This window comes from Sus scrofa, chromosome 4, assembly GCF_054392235.1.
Source record: "Sus scrofa isolate SSC_HxYL_T2T_F1_AM1 chromosome 4, Sscrofa_HxYL_maternal_Yorkshire_Landrace_v2.0, whole genome shotgun sequence".
Classification (NCBI taxonomy): Eukaryota; Metazoa; Chordata; class Mammalia; order Artiodactyla; family Suidae; genus Sus; species Sus scrofa.
The window spans coordinates 107,033,884-107,050,421 of NC_139386.1; the positions used below are offsets into that span (position 1 = coordinate 107,033,884).

General features: G+C 41.1%; 1 protein-coding gene across 3 annotated transcripts in view; it reads left to right on the forward strand.

Annotated features, from left to right (window-relative positions):
• Nucleotides 1-16,538, forward strand: part of WARS2 (tryptophanyl tRNA synthetase 2, mitochondrial) — a 95,955-nt gene that overhangs the window by 73,581 nt on the left and 5,836 nt on the right. For all 3 annotated transcript variants that reach the window (NM_001315752.1, XM_085020765.1, XM_085020764.1), the window contains exon 4: nt 1,798-1,883. In NM_001315752.1, the coding sequence (NP_001302681.1) occupies nt 1,798-1,883 (86 nt within the window). The remainder of the gene's footprint in view (nt 1-1,797; nt 1,884-16,538) is intronic.

The following is a 16,538-nucleotide window of genomic DNA, read 5'->3' on the forward strand; positions in this document are numbered from 1 at the left end:
ACCTAGGCCTTGCAGCAATTACCAGTGAGCTGCACACAGTAGTCCCTACTAATAAGTAGCTCTCCTCAGAAAGCCAAAGCCCCTGCAGCAAGGGAGTTTGTATCACTAGGGCTCTTATTCAGCAGGGGCAGACGAGTAGTTCATAGTCGGCACCTGCTGCTCCCAAGTTGTTAAGTGTTTCTAATATCACCTCCAGTGTTGCCATCAGCTTCCCTGTATTTTGGTCTCTACAACATGTGCTATTTGTTGGAATCACTTTACTCTCACTGCTTTACCACCTAAAGATTAAAACTTGGGATTTATTAGATGAAAATTTCTCTTAGTTTCATTGTTTTTAATGCCATGATGGGGGGTATTTTAATGTGATTTCGAGGGAACATTACAATTTTGTCAATAGCACAGTGTGAGACTTTCTGGTTTTTGTTGTTTTGTTTTTTTCCGCAAACAGTACGACGTTTGTTTGATGTTAACTAATGCTAATTTATAGAAATTTAATTTCATGGTATTTTTCTGACCTTCCCTGTGAAATATGGAATTTATCTGATTTGAAACCTAGACTACTTTATGCCCTGCCTTTAATAAAATGAAAAAGAAGTAGTGGCTGTGCAGGATCTTCTCAAGGGGCGGTGGGGAGATGGATTCACCTTATTCCTGCCTAAGCCTGGAGCATGAAGACAAGCCAGCCAGAAGATGGCCAGAGACACTAAAGGAAGTCATTGTCAAGGTGGCTTCAGATCACCCTTTGCTTGCTCTAAAGATTTCTTTCATTTTTTATATAAATTTTATTGAAGTATAGTTGACTTAAAGTTGTATTAGTTTCAAGTGTACCGCAGAGTAAATCAGTTAAACATATATATATACATATATGCATGTATACACATTGGTGTACACACACACACACTCCTTTTCAGATTCTTTCCCCATATAAGTTATTACATAGTATTGAGTAAATTTCCCTGTGCTATATAGTAGGTCCTTGTTGCTTATCTATTTTACATATAGTGGTGTGTCTGTGACGTCCCAACCCCTGAATTTATCCCTCCCCAATCACATTTCCCCTTTGGTAACCACAAATTTGGCTTCAAAATCTTTGAGTCTGTTTTTCTTTTGTAAGTTCTTTTGTATAATTTTTATTAGATTCACATATTAGTGATCTCATATTTGTCTTTCTCTGACTTCCCTTAACTATGATAATTTCTAGGTCCCTCCATGTTGCTGCAGATGGCATTATTTCATTCTTTTTTATGGCTGAGTAATATTTCATTGTATTATGTACCACATCTTCTTTGCCTAGTCCTCTCTTGGTGGGAATTTAGGTTGCTTCCATGTCTTGGCTATTGTAAATAGTGCTGTGATGAACATTGGAGTCCATGTATCTCTTTGAATCATTGCTTTCTCTAGGTATGTGCCCAGGAGTGGGATTGCTGGGTCATATGGTAGTTGTATATTTAGTTTTTTAAAGAACTTGCATACTCTTCTCCATAGTGGTTGCACAATTTACATTCCCCCCAACAGGAAGATCCCCTTTTCTCTAGCATTTATTGTTTGTAGACTTTTTGATGGTGGCCATCTGACTGGTATGTGGTGATATCTCACTGCAGTTTTGATTTGCATTTATCTAATAATTCGTGATGCTGAGCATCTTTTCATGTGCCTTTTTGGCCATCTGTCTGTCTTCTTTGGATAAACATCTGTTTAGATCTTCTGACCATTTTATAATTTGGTTGTTTGTTTTAATTTAACATTGTAATTAAGTTGATGTTGGATTTGTGTCCCTCCTGTCTTTCACCCCCACAGGCAAAGACTGATAAGGAGAAGCAGGATGGAACCATGGGGCTGCTCACGTACCCAGTGCTCCAGGCAGCTGACATTCTGCTGTACAAGTAAGAGGCAGAGTTTGCCCCCGGTCCTAGACATAGTCATGCTGACATGTTTCACGTATCTCAAAAAGATTCGGGGAGTTCCCTGGTGACCCAGCAGGTTAAGGATCCAGTGTTGTCACTGCTGTGGCATGGGTTCAATCCCAGATCTGGGAACTTCTGCATGATGCAGGTGCAGCCAAAAAAAAAAAAAAAAAAAAGATTTGGTTCATGGGGAAGGGTGGGTGCAGAAAAGATCAGACACGTGAATCGATTTACTTCTGTTCCCCTGCAGTAGTACTAAATTGTACAAGTATGTTTCAATGTGAAACTAATAAAAATATTAAGAAGTAGCACTTAAATAGCATTTTTATGTGTTGGAAACAATTATAAATGCTTTACATATATTAGCCCACTTAATCCTCACAACCATCATTTAAAATTTGCACCATTATCATCCCCAGTTTACAAATACGGAAACTAAGGCACGGAGTAGTCAGTAAGTTGCCCAAGGCCATGTGTTAGGAAGGCTTGGATCCAGGATTTGAATCCAATAAGTTTAGGTACAGAGTCTTTGCTCTTAACCACTGTGGAATATATCCTTCCCTAGTAATAATTATACTTCAAGAGTTTTAAATGTTGATTTCTCATATGATATAGACTCTCAAGCAATGCTGTTTAATAGAACTTGCAATGTTAGCTTTCATTTAATTTTTCTTTAAATTTAAATAGTTGCCTGTGGCTAGTGGCTACTCTATTGAACCTGCAGGTTGAGAGCAAGTTTTTTGAAATGATGGTGCCCTCACTTTTCTTCGACCCATGATCCATAAGTCAGCTACTGCTGCCACTTACAAGTCTCAAAACTGTACAAGCAGAGGATGCCAGCACCCTCTTCAGGGCTGGCAGAGCTTCTGACTCCATTCCTCTCCCAGTACTTCCCTGCTAGCCCCACGTCACCTCTCTCGGCCCTGCATTTGGCCTTCTAGAGATAAAGCCTCCCAGTCAGCATGCACTCACAACCAAGCCTTGCTACTGTGAAAGTTTCTGAGGAAAAAGAGAAGCCATATGAGTCTTTTTTACTACCCCTTTCTCCTAAAGCTTTGACCCCCATAAAGGTGATTCTTCTGTGGGAAAACTTGAACTCTTTGAATATAAATGTGATAATAGCGTGGAGATGAAAGTATATATACATCGCAGCATGGCCCCAGAGCCTTTGTGATGGAAACAGCCAGAATAGCTGCTTAGCTTTACATGTAAGGAATATCGGAGTTCACTGGTGGCCCAGCAGGTAAAGGGTCCAGCCTTGTTACTGCTGTGGCTCTGAGTGCTGCTGTGGTATGGGTTCAATCCCTGGCCAGGAAACTTCCACATGCTGAGAGTTGTGGGGGCGGGGGGGTGGGGAAAGGGAATGTCTATTAGTACATGCAGGCTATCTTCAATTCTGATTAATCTGATTAAAACTTTTATGTTAGGGAGTTCCTGTCGTGGTGCAGCAGTTAACAAATCCGACTAGGAACCATGAGGTTGTGGGTTGGATCCCTCACCTTGCTCAGTGGGTTAAGGATCCGTCGTTGCCATGAGCTGTGGTGTAGGTTGCCATGAGTTGTGGTGTAGGTTGCCATGAGCTTGGTGTAGGTTGCAAACACTACACCATTGCTCAGATCCCGCATTGCTGTGGCTGTGGTATAGGCCGGTGGATACAGCTCCAATTAGTCCCCTAGCCTGGGAACCTCCATATGCCGCTGGAGCGGCCCTAGAAATGGCAAAAAAACAAAAGCAAACAAACAAAAAAACCCTTTTATGTTAGGATTAAATGTCTGTTTAATGTATTAACTTGAATGCTAGACTCCTGATGGCATTTACTATTTATAAGTAACTTTTAACTTATCCTGGGAAATCTAGAAAACTCTTCTGCAGAAGCAGCAAATGAACGTCTAATAAGGGGCTAATAATATATTTCTCAGTGAAATACCATATATACTTAGAAAGGTTCTAAGAACCTTGCTTTTGTCGCCTGTAAAGATGAGAAAAATCTTTATTAAAACATTAAAATGAGTTCCCGTCGTGGCCCAGTGGTTAACAAATCCAACTAGGAAGCATGAGGTTGCGGGTTCGATCCCTGGCTTTGCTCAGAGGGTTAAGGATCCAGTGTTGCAAGTGAGCTGTGGTGTAGGTTGCAGACACGGCTTGGATCCTACATTGCTGTGGCTCTGGCGTAGGCTGGCGGCTACAACTCCGATTAGACCCCTAGCCTAGGAACCTCCATATACCGCAGGAGCAGCCCTTAGAAAAGGCAAAAAGCCAAAAAAAAAAGATTAAAATGAAATATGTCACTTAGCTATGACTGATGACAAAGTCTTTGGTGATTACAATCTTATGTCTAATTTCATTTTCAAGGGCTACTTCTTCATAGAAACAAAAGCTGAGATTTTTTCAACACCAGAATTTGGAAGCACACAAGCACAGCAGGTAGTTCAAAAGCTATAATGGGAGAGTCTGGGCTCTGGGTTCAGGGCTGTGAAAAAGAGTAAACTTGAAGAATGATTGCCCTCATTGTGATACCATGGGGCACAGAGTGGGAGGGAACTTCAGAGGCCCTCTTCTTCAACTCCCTTGCTTTACAAATGCAGCCCAGGGAGGCGGTTAAGCAAGCAGTCTGCGCAAAGCCACGCAGCCAGACAGTGAGCAGTGCAGCCTCTTGAGGCCAGTGCTCGCCTTCCTCAAGGAGCCAGTTGTTGTATTAGGAAGCAAGATCATCACATGAGCAGCCAGAGCAGAACAAGATCATGTAGACCAAATGATGATGAATGGATGTTTATCAGTTGCCCAAAATACATTTGGCAGAATGATAAAAGTCCTACAGTTTCTTTCATCTATGAAGTGGGTTAATGGGACATAGCTCAGGGGGTTGGTTACTAAACAAATTATGTATGAACTGATATCACCTAACATGTACTCAATACAAGCATTTTAAGAATACAAGCAACATTTTTAAAGGCTGACATTAGGAAAAAAAAAGAAAAAAGAAAAAAAAAAAAAGCTGCTTAAGATCCCCAAATCAAAAATTAAAAAAAAAAAAAAAATCCTGGCGGCTTAGCAGGTTAAAGATCCAGTGTGGCTCAGATCGCTGCTATGGCATGGGTTTGATCCCTGGCCCCAGAACTTCCACATGCCTTAGGTGTAAACCAAAATTTTAAAAGATCCACAAATCTGTCATATAGTCTGCCTTTTTTCAAGCCATGCCTGATGTTGAGGATGTTTTCCTTTCTTACACAAAACAATAATTATTTCAATGGGGCAAACAAACACTGAGAGCCTTCTGATAGCTTCCTTTCTGTTTCGCTCTGCTCAGCATCAGCAGGCTCACAGTTAGGTCTTCCAAGGATAAGCAGTTCTTTTCCAGCCTTAGTTATCCACAGCCCACTCCCAGTAGAAAAAAAACAAAAAAAAAACAAAAAAACCCGTAATATAAATATTCCTTCTTTAACTCTTTTTTTTTTTTTTTTTTTTTTTTTTTTTGTCTTTTTGCCATTTCTAGGGCCGCTCCTGAGGCATATGGAGGTTCCCAGGCTAGGGGTCGAATTGGAGCTGTAGCCACCGGCCTATGCCAGAGCCACAGCAACGCGAGATCCGAGCCGCGTCTGCAACCTACACCACAGCTCAGGGCAACGCCGGATCGTTAACCCACTGAGCAAGGGCAGGGACCGAACCCGCAACCTCATGGTTCCTAGTCGGATTCGTTAACCACTGCGCCACGACGGGAACTCCTATTTTGTCTATTTGTTAAAACAAGAAAGTAGTTTTTCTATAAAACTAAATAATTATCTATATTCAAGATGATTATCTCCTATCTTAGCCTGGAAACTGTCTACCTGTAATGCCATGATTAGATCATGGATGTGGAACTGGTACCTGTGTGCTCCTTCTCTTAAGAGAAACAGCCCTACACATTTCCCTCCTGTCTGGTCTCATCTTGCCTCCTGCCACACATGCTCCATCTCTATGGACTCTGTTCCTTTGGGCTGTTTTCTCCTGCCATCTTCCTTCAGACTATTCCCAGGGGTGCCGTTGCCACACCACACATACCTCTCATTTCCCGGGCATGTGTCATTGGACCACTGCAAAGCATGCAGACAAGTACAATAACATCAGCTTTGTTTACTCCAGCACTTATTCTGCTCACATACATTTCTCATCTGTCTTATTATGCTTCCTTCCAAGTTTAGAAATTCCTAATTGCTTGATAATAAGCAGCAGAGACAGGACTCAAATCTAGGTCTGCTCAAGCACTTACAGGCATTTTCTGTTTGGTTTTAGTTCAGATATTTCTGGGTTTTGAAAAATGTCCCTCCAGAATGTCTGTGAATATATGCATTATAAATAAGTCAACAAAAATAGATAGATACAAAAGCCATTCATATTTTCTCTCACCAGCAAATCTACACGTGGCCTTTTCATAAAATGTTGATGTACAGGACAATTCCAGGTTTCATGTTTGCTTTTGTCAAAATCAGCATTAGGGAGTTCCCATTGTGGCTCAGCAGGTTAAGATCCCGACACAGTATCCGTGAGGATACAGGTTCGATTCCTGGCCTCGCTCAGTGGGTTAAGGGTCAGACATTGCCACAAGCTGTGGTGTAGTTCGCAGATTCGGCTTGGATCTGGTGTTACTGTGGCTGTGGTGTCGGACAGCAGCTGCAGCTTCGATTCAGCCCCTAGCCTGGAAAATTCCAGATGCCACAGGTACAGCCCCAAAAAGAAAAGAAAAAAATTAGCTTTAGAATGAATGGTACGTGGTGGGCTAGAGAACAAATGTAAAGGAAGGGAACGGAAGAGGAGCCTTCCAGATAAGTGTTTGAAAGGTTTATGTAGTTGTTTTGGCAGACATTGGTAAGGAACCCAGGAATGGAGGCCTGAGATCATCTTAAGCTTGAGAGTATTATAAAATAGCAGGTATTTGAAGAGAGTCAAAAATACTCAAAAACAACAAGTATTTGTAATTTTTATTTTATGTCTGCATTATTATTCTGAATGTCTAAGTTCAAATAGCTGGATATATATTAAATATTTCTCTCTCTCTCTCTCTCTCTCTCTCTCTATATATATATATATATATATATATATATATATATATGTACACACACACGTATACCTATATACTTTTTATTAAAATACAGCAAATACTTGTTGTTTCTGTAATGCCGCTAATCCCGAAAAAGGCACGATGCATAGACTTGAGGAAAAGGGAAGAAGGCTTTCACATGTAATGAGCATTATTTGCTAGGTGCCATACCGGTTGCTACACACACATTATCTATTCAAATTCTCACAACAGCTCTGGAAAGCAGTTAAATGGTATTATTCCCATTTTACAGATAAAGAAATGAAGTTTTAGAGAGGTACACTAAAGAGTGTACCTCTCTAAAACTTTAAAGACTCTCTAAAGTTTTAGAGAGTCTGCTGAAATAAAGATGAGAGTGATCACCTGGGCTAATCCATTTCTCTTTCTCAAGAATCTGAACAGAGACGTATGGGAAGAGGATAAGAAGATTGTGAAAGCGAAAGCTGAAATGACATAGGAAAAAAGGGAAACAGAGGCCTTCAGGAACTATGAGTAAGGAGAATCAAAACCAACCAAAAACGAAGAGTGTAGAGAGAAAGAGATTGGTTGGAAACTTCAGACCTGGTAATTCCAGAGAGGAGCCTGGCCACTGTAAAGTCTGAGAATCAGACCATGGCCATCAAGGACAGTTGAGATAATCTGTTCCTAAAATTGCTTTGGAGACTTCCAGTTTTTGAATTACATTCTTCCTCTGTGAGACCAGTCTGTCCTGAATTTTTATGAGATCCTGAAAGTTGCTGGCCAAACCTCATTTCAGTACTCTGCCGATGTCCACATACTTACCACCCACAATAGCCAAAGCAATAATTTCTCTTTCACTTTTGAGCTTTTGGACAAGTGCCTCCACTAAACCAGAACTCTACTGGAAAGCATTCTGAGAAGTGTAGCTTACAGGCTGCTAGCCCCTGCAAATCAAGAAATGGCGTGGAAGGCAGAGAATGGTGCTGAGATATGAACAGACAGTCCAGCACACTCTCCTCAAAGCAGGAGGAAGCTATTTGTGCACTTTTAAGGACAGAGTGAAATGATTCAATTTATGCTTTTAAAAGAGAATGGATGAAAATACAGAGAATGAGTTGTAGGGGGACAAGAGCCTCTGGGGAAGTCTATTAAGAGACTCTTTCACTAGTCTCTTTAGACTATAACGAAGTGAAGAGAATAGACACATTTCAGAGATTTTAGGATGTAAAATGGATAAGACTTCCTAATGGATTGGATGTGAATGAGAAAGCACTGTCAGAGATAACCCCAGGTTTCTGACTTAGGCAGCCGGGTTGATGGTATGGCCATTCACTGAGATAGAGGATATTGTACGAGGACAGTCAGAAGAATTTATCGCTTCAACTGGTGTTCTCTCTCCCCTTGGAAGCTTTAACTCCCTAGAAAATAAGTCTTGTATCTCTCTCATGGTACTGGTACATCTGAGGTCCTCAATAAATCATTGCTAAATTTGGGAGTCATTACAGTATATCCAACAAGCAACCAGCAGTGGTGAATTAATCCTTTACAAAAGGAAAAACAGCACCAAACTCTTATCCCAGCCAGACTGGTTCAAGACAGAGGCACTGAAAATGCATAAACACAGCCAAAGTAGGAAAAAAAAAAAAAAAAAAAAGAGAGAGAGAGAGAGAGAGAGAACAAATCTCTATGAGCAGATATATGGAGGCAATGATTATTCATCTGGACACTAATTCTGTCGGAGGGGTGGTATGGATCCCAAGGAAACGTAGATGCAGCAAGGAGCTCGACAAAAGAAAAATGGTTTAGTTACCAAAGAAGAAGATCAGACGCATTATTATGTGACAGAAGTTATAACAATCAAAATTATGAAAGGCTTTTGTTTTATGTTGTGTCTAAGAAAGTACAGTCAGGATAACTAAAAAAAAAAAGAAAGAAAGAAAGAAAATGGGGAAAAAGAGAAGACATATAATATGGATATCATTATGGAGGGTATAAATTTTAAAAGAACAGCACTAAATTATTTGAAGTGAAAGGAAGACTATGAGGAGAGAGGTTGAAAATGTGAGGCGAATAAGCCCCATAAGTGAGCAGAATCAAAGACAGGCTGAATTAATGTAGAGTGTAAACTCAATGGATAAGAAGTAAGGGCCAAGATAAATTATAGGAGGTGAAAGGAGCAGCAGGAGCAGAGGGAGGAAAGACTAGAAACAAACAAACTGAAATCAGATGAAAAAGCCAAGTGGAGCAATAGGTCCAGGTGAAAAAAATTAAAATTTTTGTAATCCTTTTTTGAAAAAAGCAAAACCTCACAGAATTGTAAGAAAAGAGGCAGGGATCCGACATGAGGCAGAGACGCATGCAGAGTCATTATGAAAACTAAATGTGTTTTCTGTTTAGTTTGGTTGCTTTGTAAATCTGGAACCATTTTGACATGTGGAAATATTCATTTTGATGTGCTTAAAGTGTATTGATTATGGTAATTGTTTTTTCTGTGTTAGTTGCAGTCCACTGTGATTTCCTATGGGCTACTGTAATTGCTTTTCAACCTGCCCTGTTGGCTAGTTTGGTTTGGGGGCGTCAAAGTGACCTCTGCATGTCAGCCTCACTCTAATTGCAGGACAGGAATGCAAAGTCCAGTGAAAGACGAGAAATTTGGGAAGGTAGGGCATGTGCGTGTACACCTCAAACAGGGTTGTTGGACACTGGGGGAATCATGAAAAAGAACATTTTTGTTTTTGCCAGTCATTGAGCCAGTGACTTTCTGCTCCAGGCTGTGTAGGAGAGAGCACTGGACATGGCCTCACACTCATTGTGTGGGGTTTCCTAAACTCATTTACTGAATTTAAGAAGACAAGAAACCTCTTTCTGATCTTTTGTCATCGTCCCTGGATTTTGCCTTTCCCTTCATTATCCCATCCTTGTTTTCCTTAAAAGAATCCTCAGAGTTCCTATAACATACTGTTTTTGGTACCTAATCAGAATATATGAACTGTCAGTTTGAAATATGTTTTTTTTTTTATTTTTATTTTCCCACTGTACAGCAAGGGGGTCAGGTCATCCTTAGATGTATACATTGCAGTTACAGTTTTAAATATGTTTTCTACCCCAATCAGGATTGCTGCCCAGGTCTGTGGCGACTGTCTCTGGGATTTTACGTTTCTTTCTTTCTTTTTTTTTTGGTCTTTTTAGTGCCGTACCCAAGGCATATGGAGGCTCCCAGGCTAGGGGTCCAATCAGAGCTGTAGCTGCCAGCCTACGCCAGAGCCACAGCAACGCGGGATCCAAGCCGCATCTGCAACCTACACCACAGCTCCGGGCAACGCCGGATCCTTCACCCACTGAGCGAGGCCGGGGATCCAACCCGAGTCCTCATGGATGCCAGTCGTGTTCGTTAACCGTTGAGCCACGACGGAAACTCCCTCTGGAATTTTGTGTTGATAGTTATATTTGCGGCGGGAGTCAGCTATCAAAAAGGAAAATGGTCCTGATTTGAAAAAAAAAGTCACGGTGTACCCCACATCACATCAAGGTCCCTAGCGGTATCTTTTACCATTTTGTCCTTCATGGGTTCAGATGTTAATGAATATATACTCTGTTAACAGCCAGTGTTTATTAAGCTTTGTCAAGTACTCTACTTGGTTAACTCATTTAATCTTTGAAACAACAGTAGGAGGCAAGCACCATTGTGATCCTGATTTTAGAGAGGAAATGAGGACTTAGACACGGTAAGAAAGTTGGCTATGGTAACTCACAGTAGCTGGTGGAGCTGTGATTTCAACTCAGTCTAATCATGAGCTGATTTTATTATCATCTTTCTCTTGGTATAATAGTACTTTCTCTTTAGATTATTCATTTATTGAATAAATGTTTACTGAGCTCCTGCTACCTACCAGGCAACTCGATGAGGTGCTGGCAATAGATTAAAAAGCAAGACAAGGGAGTTCCCGTTGAGGCGCGCAGTGGTTAACGAATCCGACTGGGAACCATGAGGTTTCGGGTTCGGTTCCTGGCCTTGCTCGGTGGGTTAAGGATCCGGCGTTTCTGTGAGCTGTGGTGTAGGTTGCAGACGCGGCTCGGATCTCGCGTTGCTGTGGCTCTGGCGTAGGCCGGCGGCTACAGCTCTGATTAGACCCCTAGCCTGGGAACCTCCATATGCCGCAGAAGCGGCCCAAAGAAATAGCAAAAAAAAAGACAAAAAATAAATAAATAAATAAAAATAAAAAGCAAGACAAGCCCTCAAAAAGCTTATTTGCTAGCAGGAAAGAGAACAATGTACAATTAAATGAACAAGCAAATGAAATAAAATAATTAGACTGGGATTAATACTATAAAGAAAATAAATAATATACTGTGAAAAAGAATTAGAGGGGGAAGCCAACTCTGTAGAGTGCAGTTAGGGAAGCTCAGACATGAAATAAAGGCAGCACCAGTAGGCAGGAATTAAGGGGGAACCTTCTAGTAGGGTAGAGGAGCAGTCTGTTCAATAGATCCAGCTCCCTGCCCTAAACATTTGAATTATAAACTTTCCAGGATACATCATCTGTCTTTGTAGGGTCTAGTAGCGGGAGAGTCAGTGGTCTCTCATGGGTTCATTTCAGTGTTCTAATATAGTTTAAGCATTCTGTATTCAAGAGGAAAAAAAATAAAAATCACTGATATTATTTCTTTTCCTTTTAACATATTGGTGCATTTCCTCCAAACCATTTTTCAAAGCTGACTTCCTTGTTTGCACACTGTGTACCAGACACCAAACTGCGAGATTTACGTGCATTATTTTACTCACTCTTCAAGCAACCCCATGAATAAGAACTATTACTAGTCAGCATTGAAAGTGAAAAAACAGATTTAGGTTAAATAACTTGCCTAGGAAAATCCTGCTGGTAAGTGGCAGAGCAGGAATATGACCCCAGAACTGCCTGACACCAGAGAGCACCCCCCCCCAGCAACGCCCTGCCCCCACCAGCAACCACTGTGGCCTCTCCTTTACATGAATACGCATTGTATGTATTTCCAAAAATTTTCTTCCCAAATCATTAAATATTTTGTTTTTAATGATTCTTTGTTTTCTGACTTTTGCTGTATAGATTGTATTTTCTTTGATCCATTCCAGTGATTCGAAGGTGTGCTTTCTGTTTTTAATTATAGTAGTGATCATCTTTAAGCAAGGACCACTTTATTTACTTATTTATTTATTTATTTATTTATTTGTCTTTCTGCCATTTCCTGGGCCGCTCCCACGGCACATGGAGGTTCCCAGGCTAGGGGTCGAATCGGAGCTGTAGCCGCCAGCCTACACCAGAGCCACAGCACCTCGGGATCTGAGCCACGTCTGCAGCCTGCACCACAGCTCACGGCAACTCTGGATCCTTAACCCACTGAGTGAGGCCAGGGATCGAACCCGCAACCTCATGCTTCCTAGTTGGATTCGTTAACCACTGAGCCACGATGGGAACTGCAAGGACCACTTTAAATGAGTACAACCAGGCTATGTATTCAGAACTTGTCACAGCAGGAGATGGCCACCATCACTCGTCATGTCAGGCGTGTTCTGCAGATTCAAAGGCAGGCAGCAGAGTGGAGAGGCTTTAGAGAAAAGGAAGTTTTCAGGGAGATGCTGTTTAGAGGTTGTTGCCACAAGGAAGCTGGAGGCTAACTGACCAGAAGGAGGTGTTTTATATGATTGGTTTGGGAAGCATATTTGACTTCCTCTGGTTTGTCCTGAGTTGGACAAAGCCAGGACAAAGAACTGGGATGTTGGCAGTCACTGACCATGTCTTTACCCTGAGGGACCCATTCCCACAGAAACTGTGGTTTGGCTTCCTGGGATGGTTGCTCCAGAGGTTTGGGTCAGATTTTTTTTTTTCTTTTTTTTTTTTTCTTTTTAGGGCCACAACCTTGGCATATGGAAGTTCCCAGGCTAGGGATCGAACCAAAGCTGCAGCTGCTGGCTTACACCACAGCAGCGCCCAGATCCAGATCTGAGCCGTGTCTGCGACCTACACCACAGCTCACAGCAACGCCAGATCCTTAACCCACTGATCGAGGCTGGAGATGGAACCCGCATCCTCATGGATACTAGTCGGGTTCTTAACCCACAGCAGGAACTTCCTGGGGTCAGATTTTTTTAGTCATATATTGTCTGGCCATTGTCCATTTGCAGGCCAGTTTCTCTCTTTTCAAAGCTATGTTTTAGAGTCTTTTATTAATCATTCCAAGCAAAAAAAAAAAAAAAAAGCATGTGGTAAGATGGTTATTAATCACACTTTTTGATTCTCAGTCTATACTCACACTTCCTTTTAAATTTATAAACTAACCTGGGATATTCAACAAATGTTGTTATTACAAATGGCTTAATCTTAGATTATAGCATTTTCTATTTCAAATTGTAACCATGACTTAGGCTTTATGTTTTTAGTCTTTAGCCAGTACAGTACTTCAGCATCTCCATTTCTGAATTTTTGTCTCTAGACATGATTCAGAATTTTTTCCAGGAGTTCCCATTGTGGCTCAGTGGTTAACGAACCCAACTAGTATCCATGAGGACGTGGGTTCAATCCCTGCCCTTGCTCAGTGGGTTAAGGGTCTGGCCGTGAACTGTGGTATAGGTCGAAGACGTGACTCGGATCCTGAGTTGTGGTGGCTGTGGTGTAGGCCAGCAGCTACATCTCCGTTTTGACCCCTAGCCTGGGAACCTCCATATGCTATGGATGGTGCAGCCCAAAAAAAAGAAAAAAGAAAAAAGAATTTTTTCCAGTCCTGGAGTTCGCTGGTGACACAGCAGGTTATGGATCTGGTATTTTCACCACTGTGGCTTAGGTCACTGCTATGGCCTGGGTCGATTCCTGACCTGGGAACTTCCACATGCCATGGGTGTGGCCAAAAACAACAACAAAAATTTTTCCAGTCCTTTACTTGTCTGAGAATTGCTTTCTATTCAGCTTGCCTCATCTGTAAAATGGGAGTGCAACAATAATACATCAAAAGTGCTTAATAAAGTATTAAAAAGAAAACCGGAAAAGTGCTTAACAAAATGTACAGCATGTAGGAAGTGTTCAATAGCTATTAGTTATTTTATTATCATCATAATTATTATTATTATAGTTTACACATGAAAGTCAGCTTGGCTAGGTTTTGTTTGTTTGTTTGTTGGGTTTGGTTTTTTTGGGGTTTTTTTTTTTTTTTTTTGTCTTTTGTCTTTTTAGGGCCACACCTGCAGCATATGGAAGTTCCCAGGCTAGGGGTTGAATCAGAGCTACAGCTGCCAGCCTACACCACAGCCACAGCAACATGGGATCTGAGCCTGGTCTACAACCTATATACCACAGCTCACGGCAACACCAGATCCTCAACCCACTGAGCAAGGCCAGGGATCGAACCCACAACCTCACAGTTCCTAGTCAGATTCGTTTCTGCTGCACCACGCCAGGAACTCCCTTGGCTAGGTTTTTAATACTTTTTTCTCACAACCCAATAAATATTGTTCCATTGTGGTATTATCAACCCGATTTCTCTTGTTTCCTGACTGTGGCTCATAGGAGTTTTTCTTTAACTTTACAATTTAAAATTTCTTCTGGATTGTGTTTTGGTGTGGGTCTCTAGGGTTTTTTTTTCCCCTGAAACTTGCAGAGTTCTTTCAGTATCATGCTCAGTTTTGTTTGCTTACTTGTTTGTTCTTAGTTCAGTAAAGTTTTGTTCTATTCTAGGTTTTTGCTTCTGTTCAGATGATCTTCATACCGTCCTTGGATCCCTGGTCCTGACGTGTGTCCTTAAATCAGAGGATGGTCGTTGACTTGTCATTCGCTTGTCACACCTCTCTTTTTCCTCTTGCTCTGAGTTCTTGAAGAGCTTCAAGTTTCCCATCCAGGTCACTGGTGTGACCTGTCCTTAGCATTCTGCTCCTGCTGTTCCTACGATAGTTTGGTTTTCTTTACTTCGTCATTTCACCTTCTCTTCATTTTACTGTTTTCTATCACTGTCTAGGTTTTTATCCCTTTGTGATATCTTATGCTCATGTCTTATAACAGCCATTTCTCTTTGAATCCTATTGAGGTTACCAAGCAATTTTCCTTAAAAAATAAAACGGAACTACCTTTTTCTTATAAAACTTCATTTTCAAATGTTTGACTTTCCTCAGAGTCTAGAGGGTAAAGTTCCCTTTCCTTTGGTCCATGATATTTTTCATAGGCCCTGTGTTGGGGTCTTTTACTTGTTTTTTTGATTGATTGATTTATGTGTTGGGTTTTTAAATTCATGTCAAAATAAAAAAACAGTGTTCAAATAGTATATGCTGATAGACAAAATCTATGGAAGGCCCTCAACTAGCATCCAAGTGGATCAAAGGATGGACACAGGGCCTTCCATCCTTTGATCCACTTGGATGCTAGTTGAATTCCTTGCTCAGAATTCACAGGAGGGCAGAGTAGTGCATTGTGCTTCTAGCCCAATTTCTTGTGTGGCTCAATTAGGTTAGTATTTCTGGCCTGCAGTAGATTTTCGCCTACTGCCTGCCTGGCTTTTTCATTCTTTGAGAAGATGCATCACATGAAAAAGAATAGTCACCAGGATACACTGTTACCAGGTCTCATCCTGCCTCAGCCTCTCACCTTCAGCATTTTTTAAAAATGGTTTTTATTTGTTTCCATTATACCTGGTTTACAGTGTTCTATCAGTTTGCTACTGTTCAGCAAGGTAACCCAGTAGCATTTTTTAAATTCATTCATGCAAAAGTGTTTTAGTTTGATGCAGTCCCATTTGTTTATTTTTGGTTTTGTTGTCCTTGCCTGTAGAGTCATAGCCAAAACAAATATCCCTAAGACCAATGTCAAGGAGAAAACTTCTAGGAATTTTATAGTTTCAGGTCATACATTTAAGTCTTTATCAGGGGTTAATTTTTGTCTGTGGCATAAGATATTGGTCCAACTTGATTCTCCTGCGTGTAGTTGTCCATTTTTCCCAACACTATTTATTGCCTCTTTTATCATAGTTAATTGACTATACATGCATGTGTTTATTGATGGTCTCTCTATTCAGTTTATCTGTTTTTGTGCCAGTACTCTCCTGTTTTGATTGCCATAGCTTTGTAGTATAGTTTGAAATTGGGGATAAAGTAGCTGGTCTTTATGCTAGTCAAAACTACCTTCACTTGCTCATGCTCTCAACGTATTAAATAAACCAGTAGCCTGTGGACAATAATTCACAAAGAAAAATAATATAAGATAATAATTAACCATGGGGCCAAGAGATTTTTTCTATAACAAAGTACCACTGTTTTCTTTTTTCTTTTTTTTTTTTTTTTTTTTTTTTTTGTCTTTTTGCCATTTCTTGGGCCACTCCCACGGCATATGGAGGTTCCCAGGCTAGGGGTCTAATCGGAGCCGTAGCCACCGGCCTATGCCAGAGCCACAGCAACGCAGGATCCGAGCCGAGTCTGCAACCTACACCACAGCTCACGGCAACGCCGGATCGTTAACCCACTGAGCAAGGGCAGGGATGGAACCCGCAACCTCATGGTTCCTAGTCGGCTTCGTTAACCACTGCGCCACGACGGGAACTCCTTTTTTCTTTTTTTTTTTTTTTTTTTTTTTGTCTTTTCCACT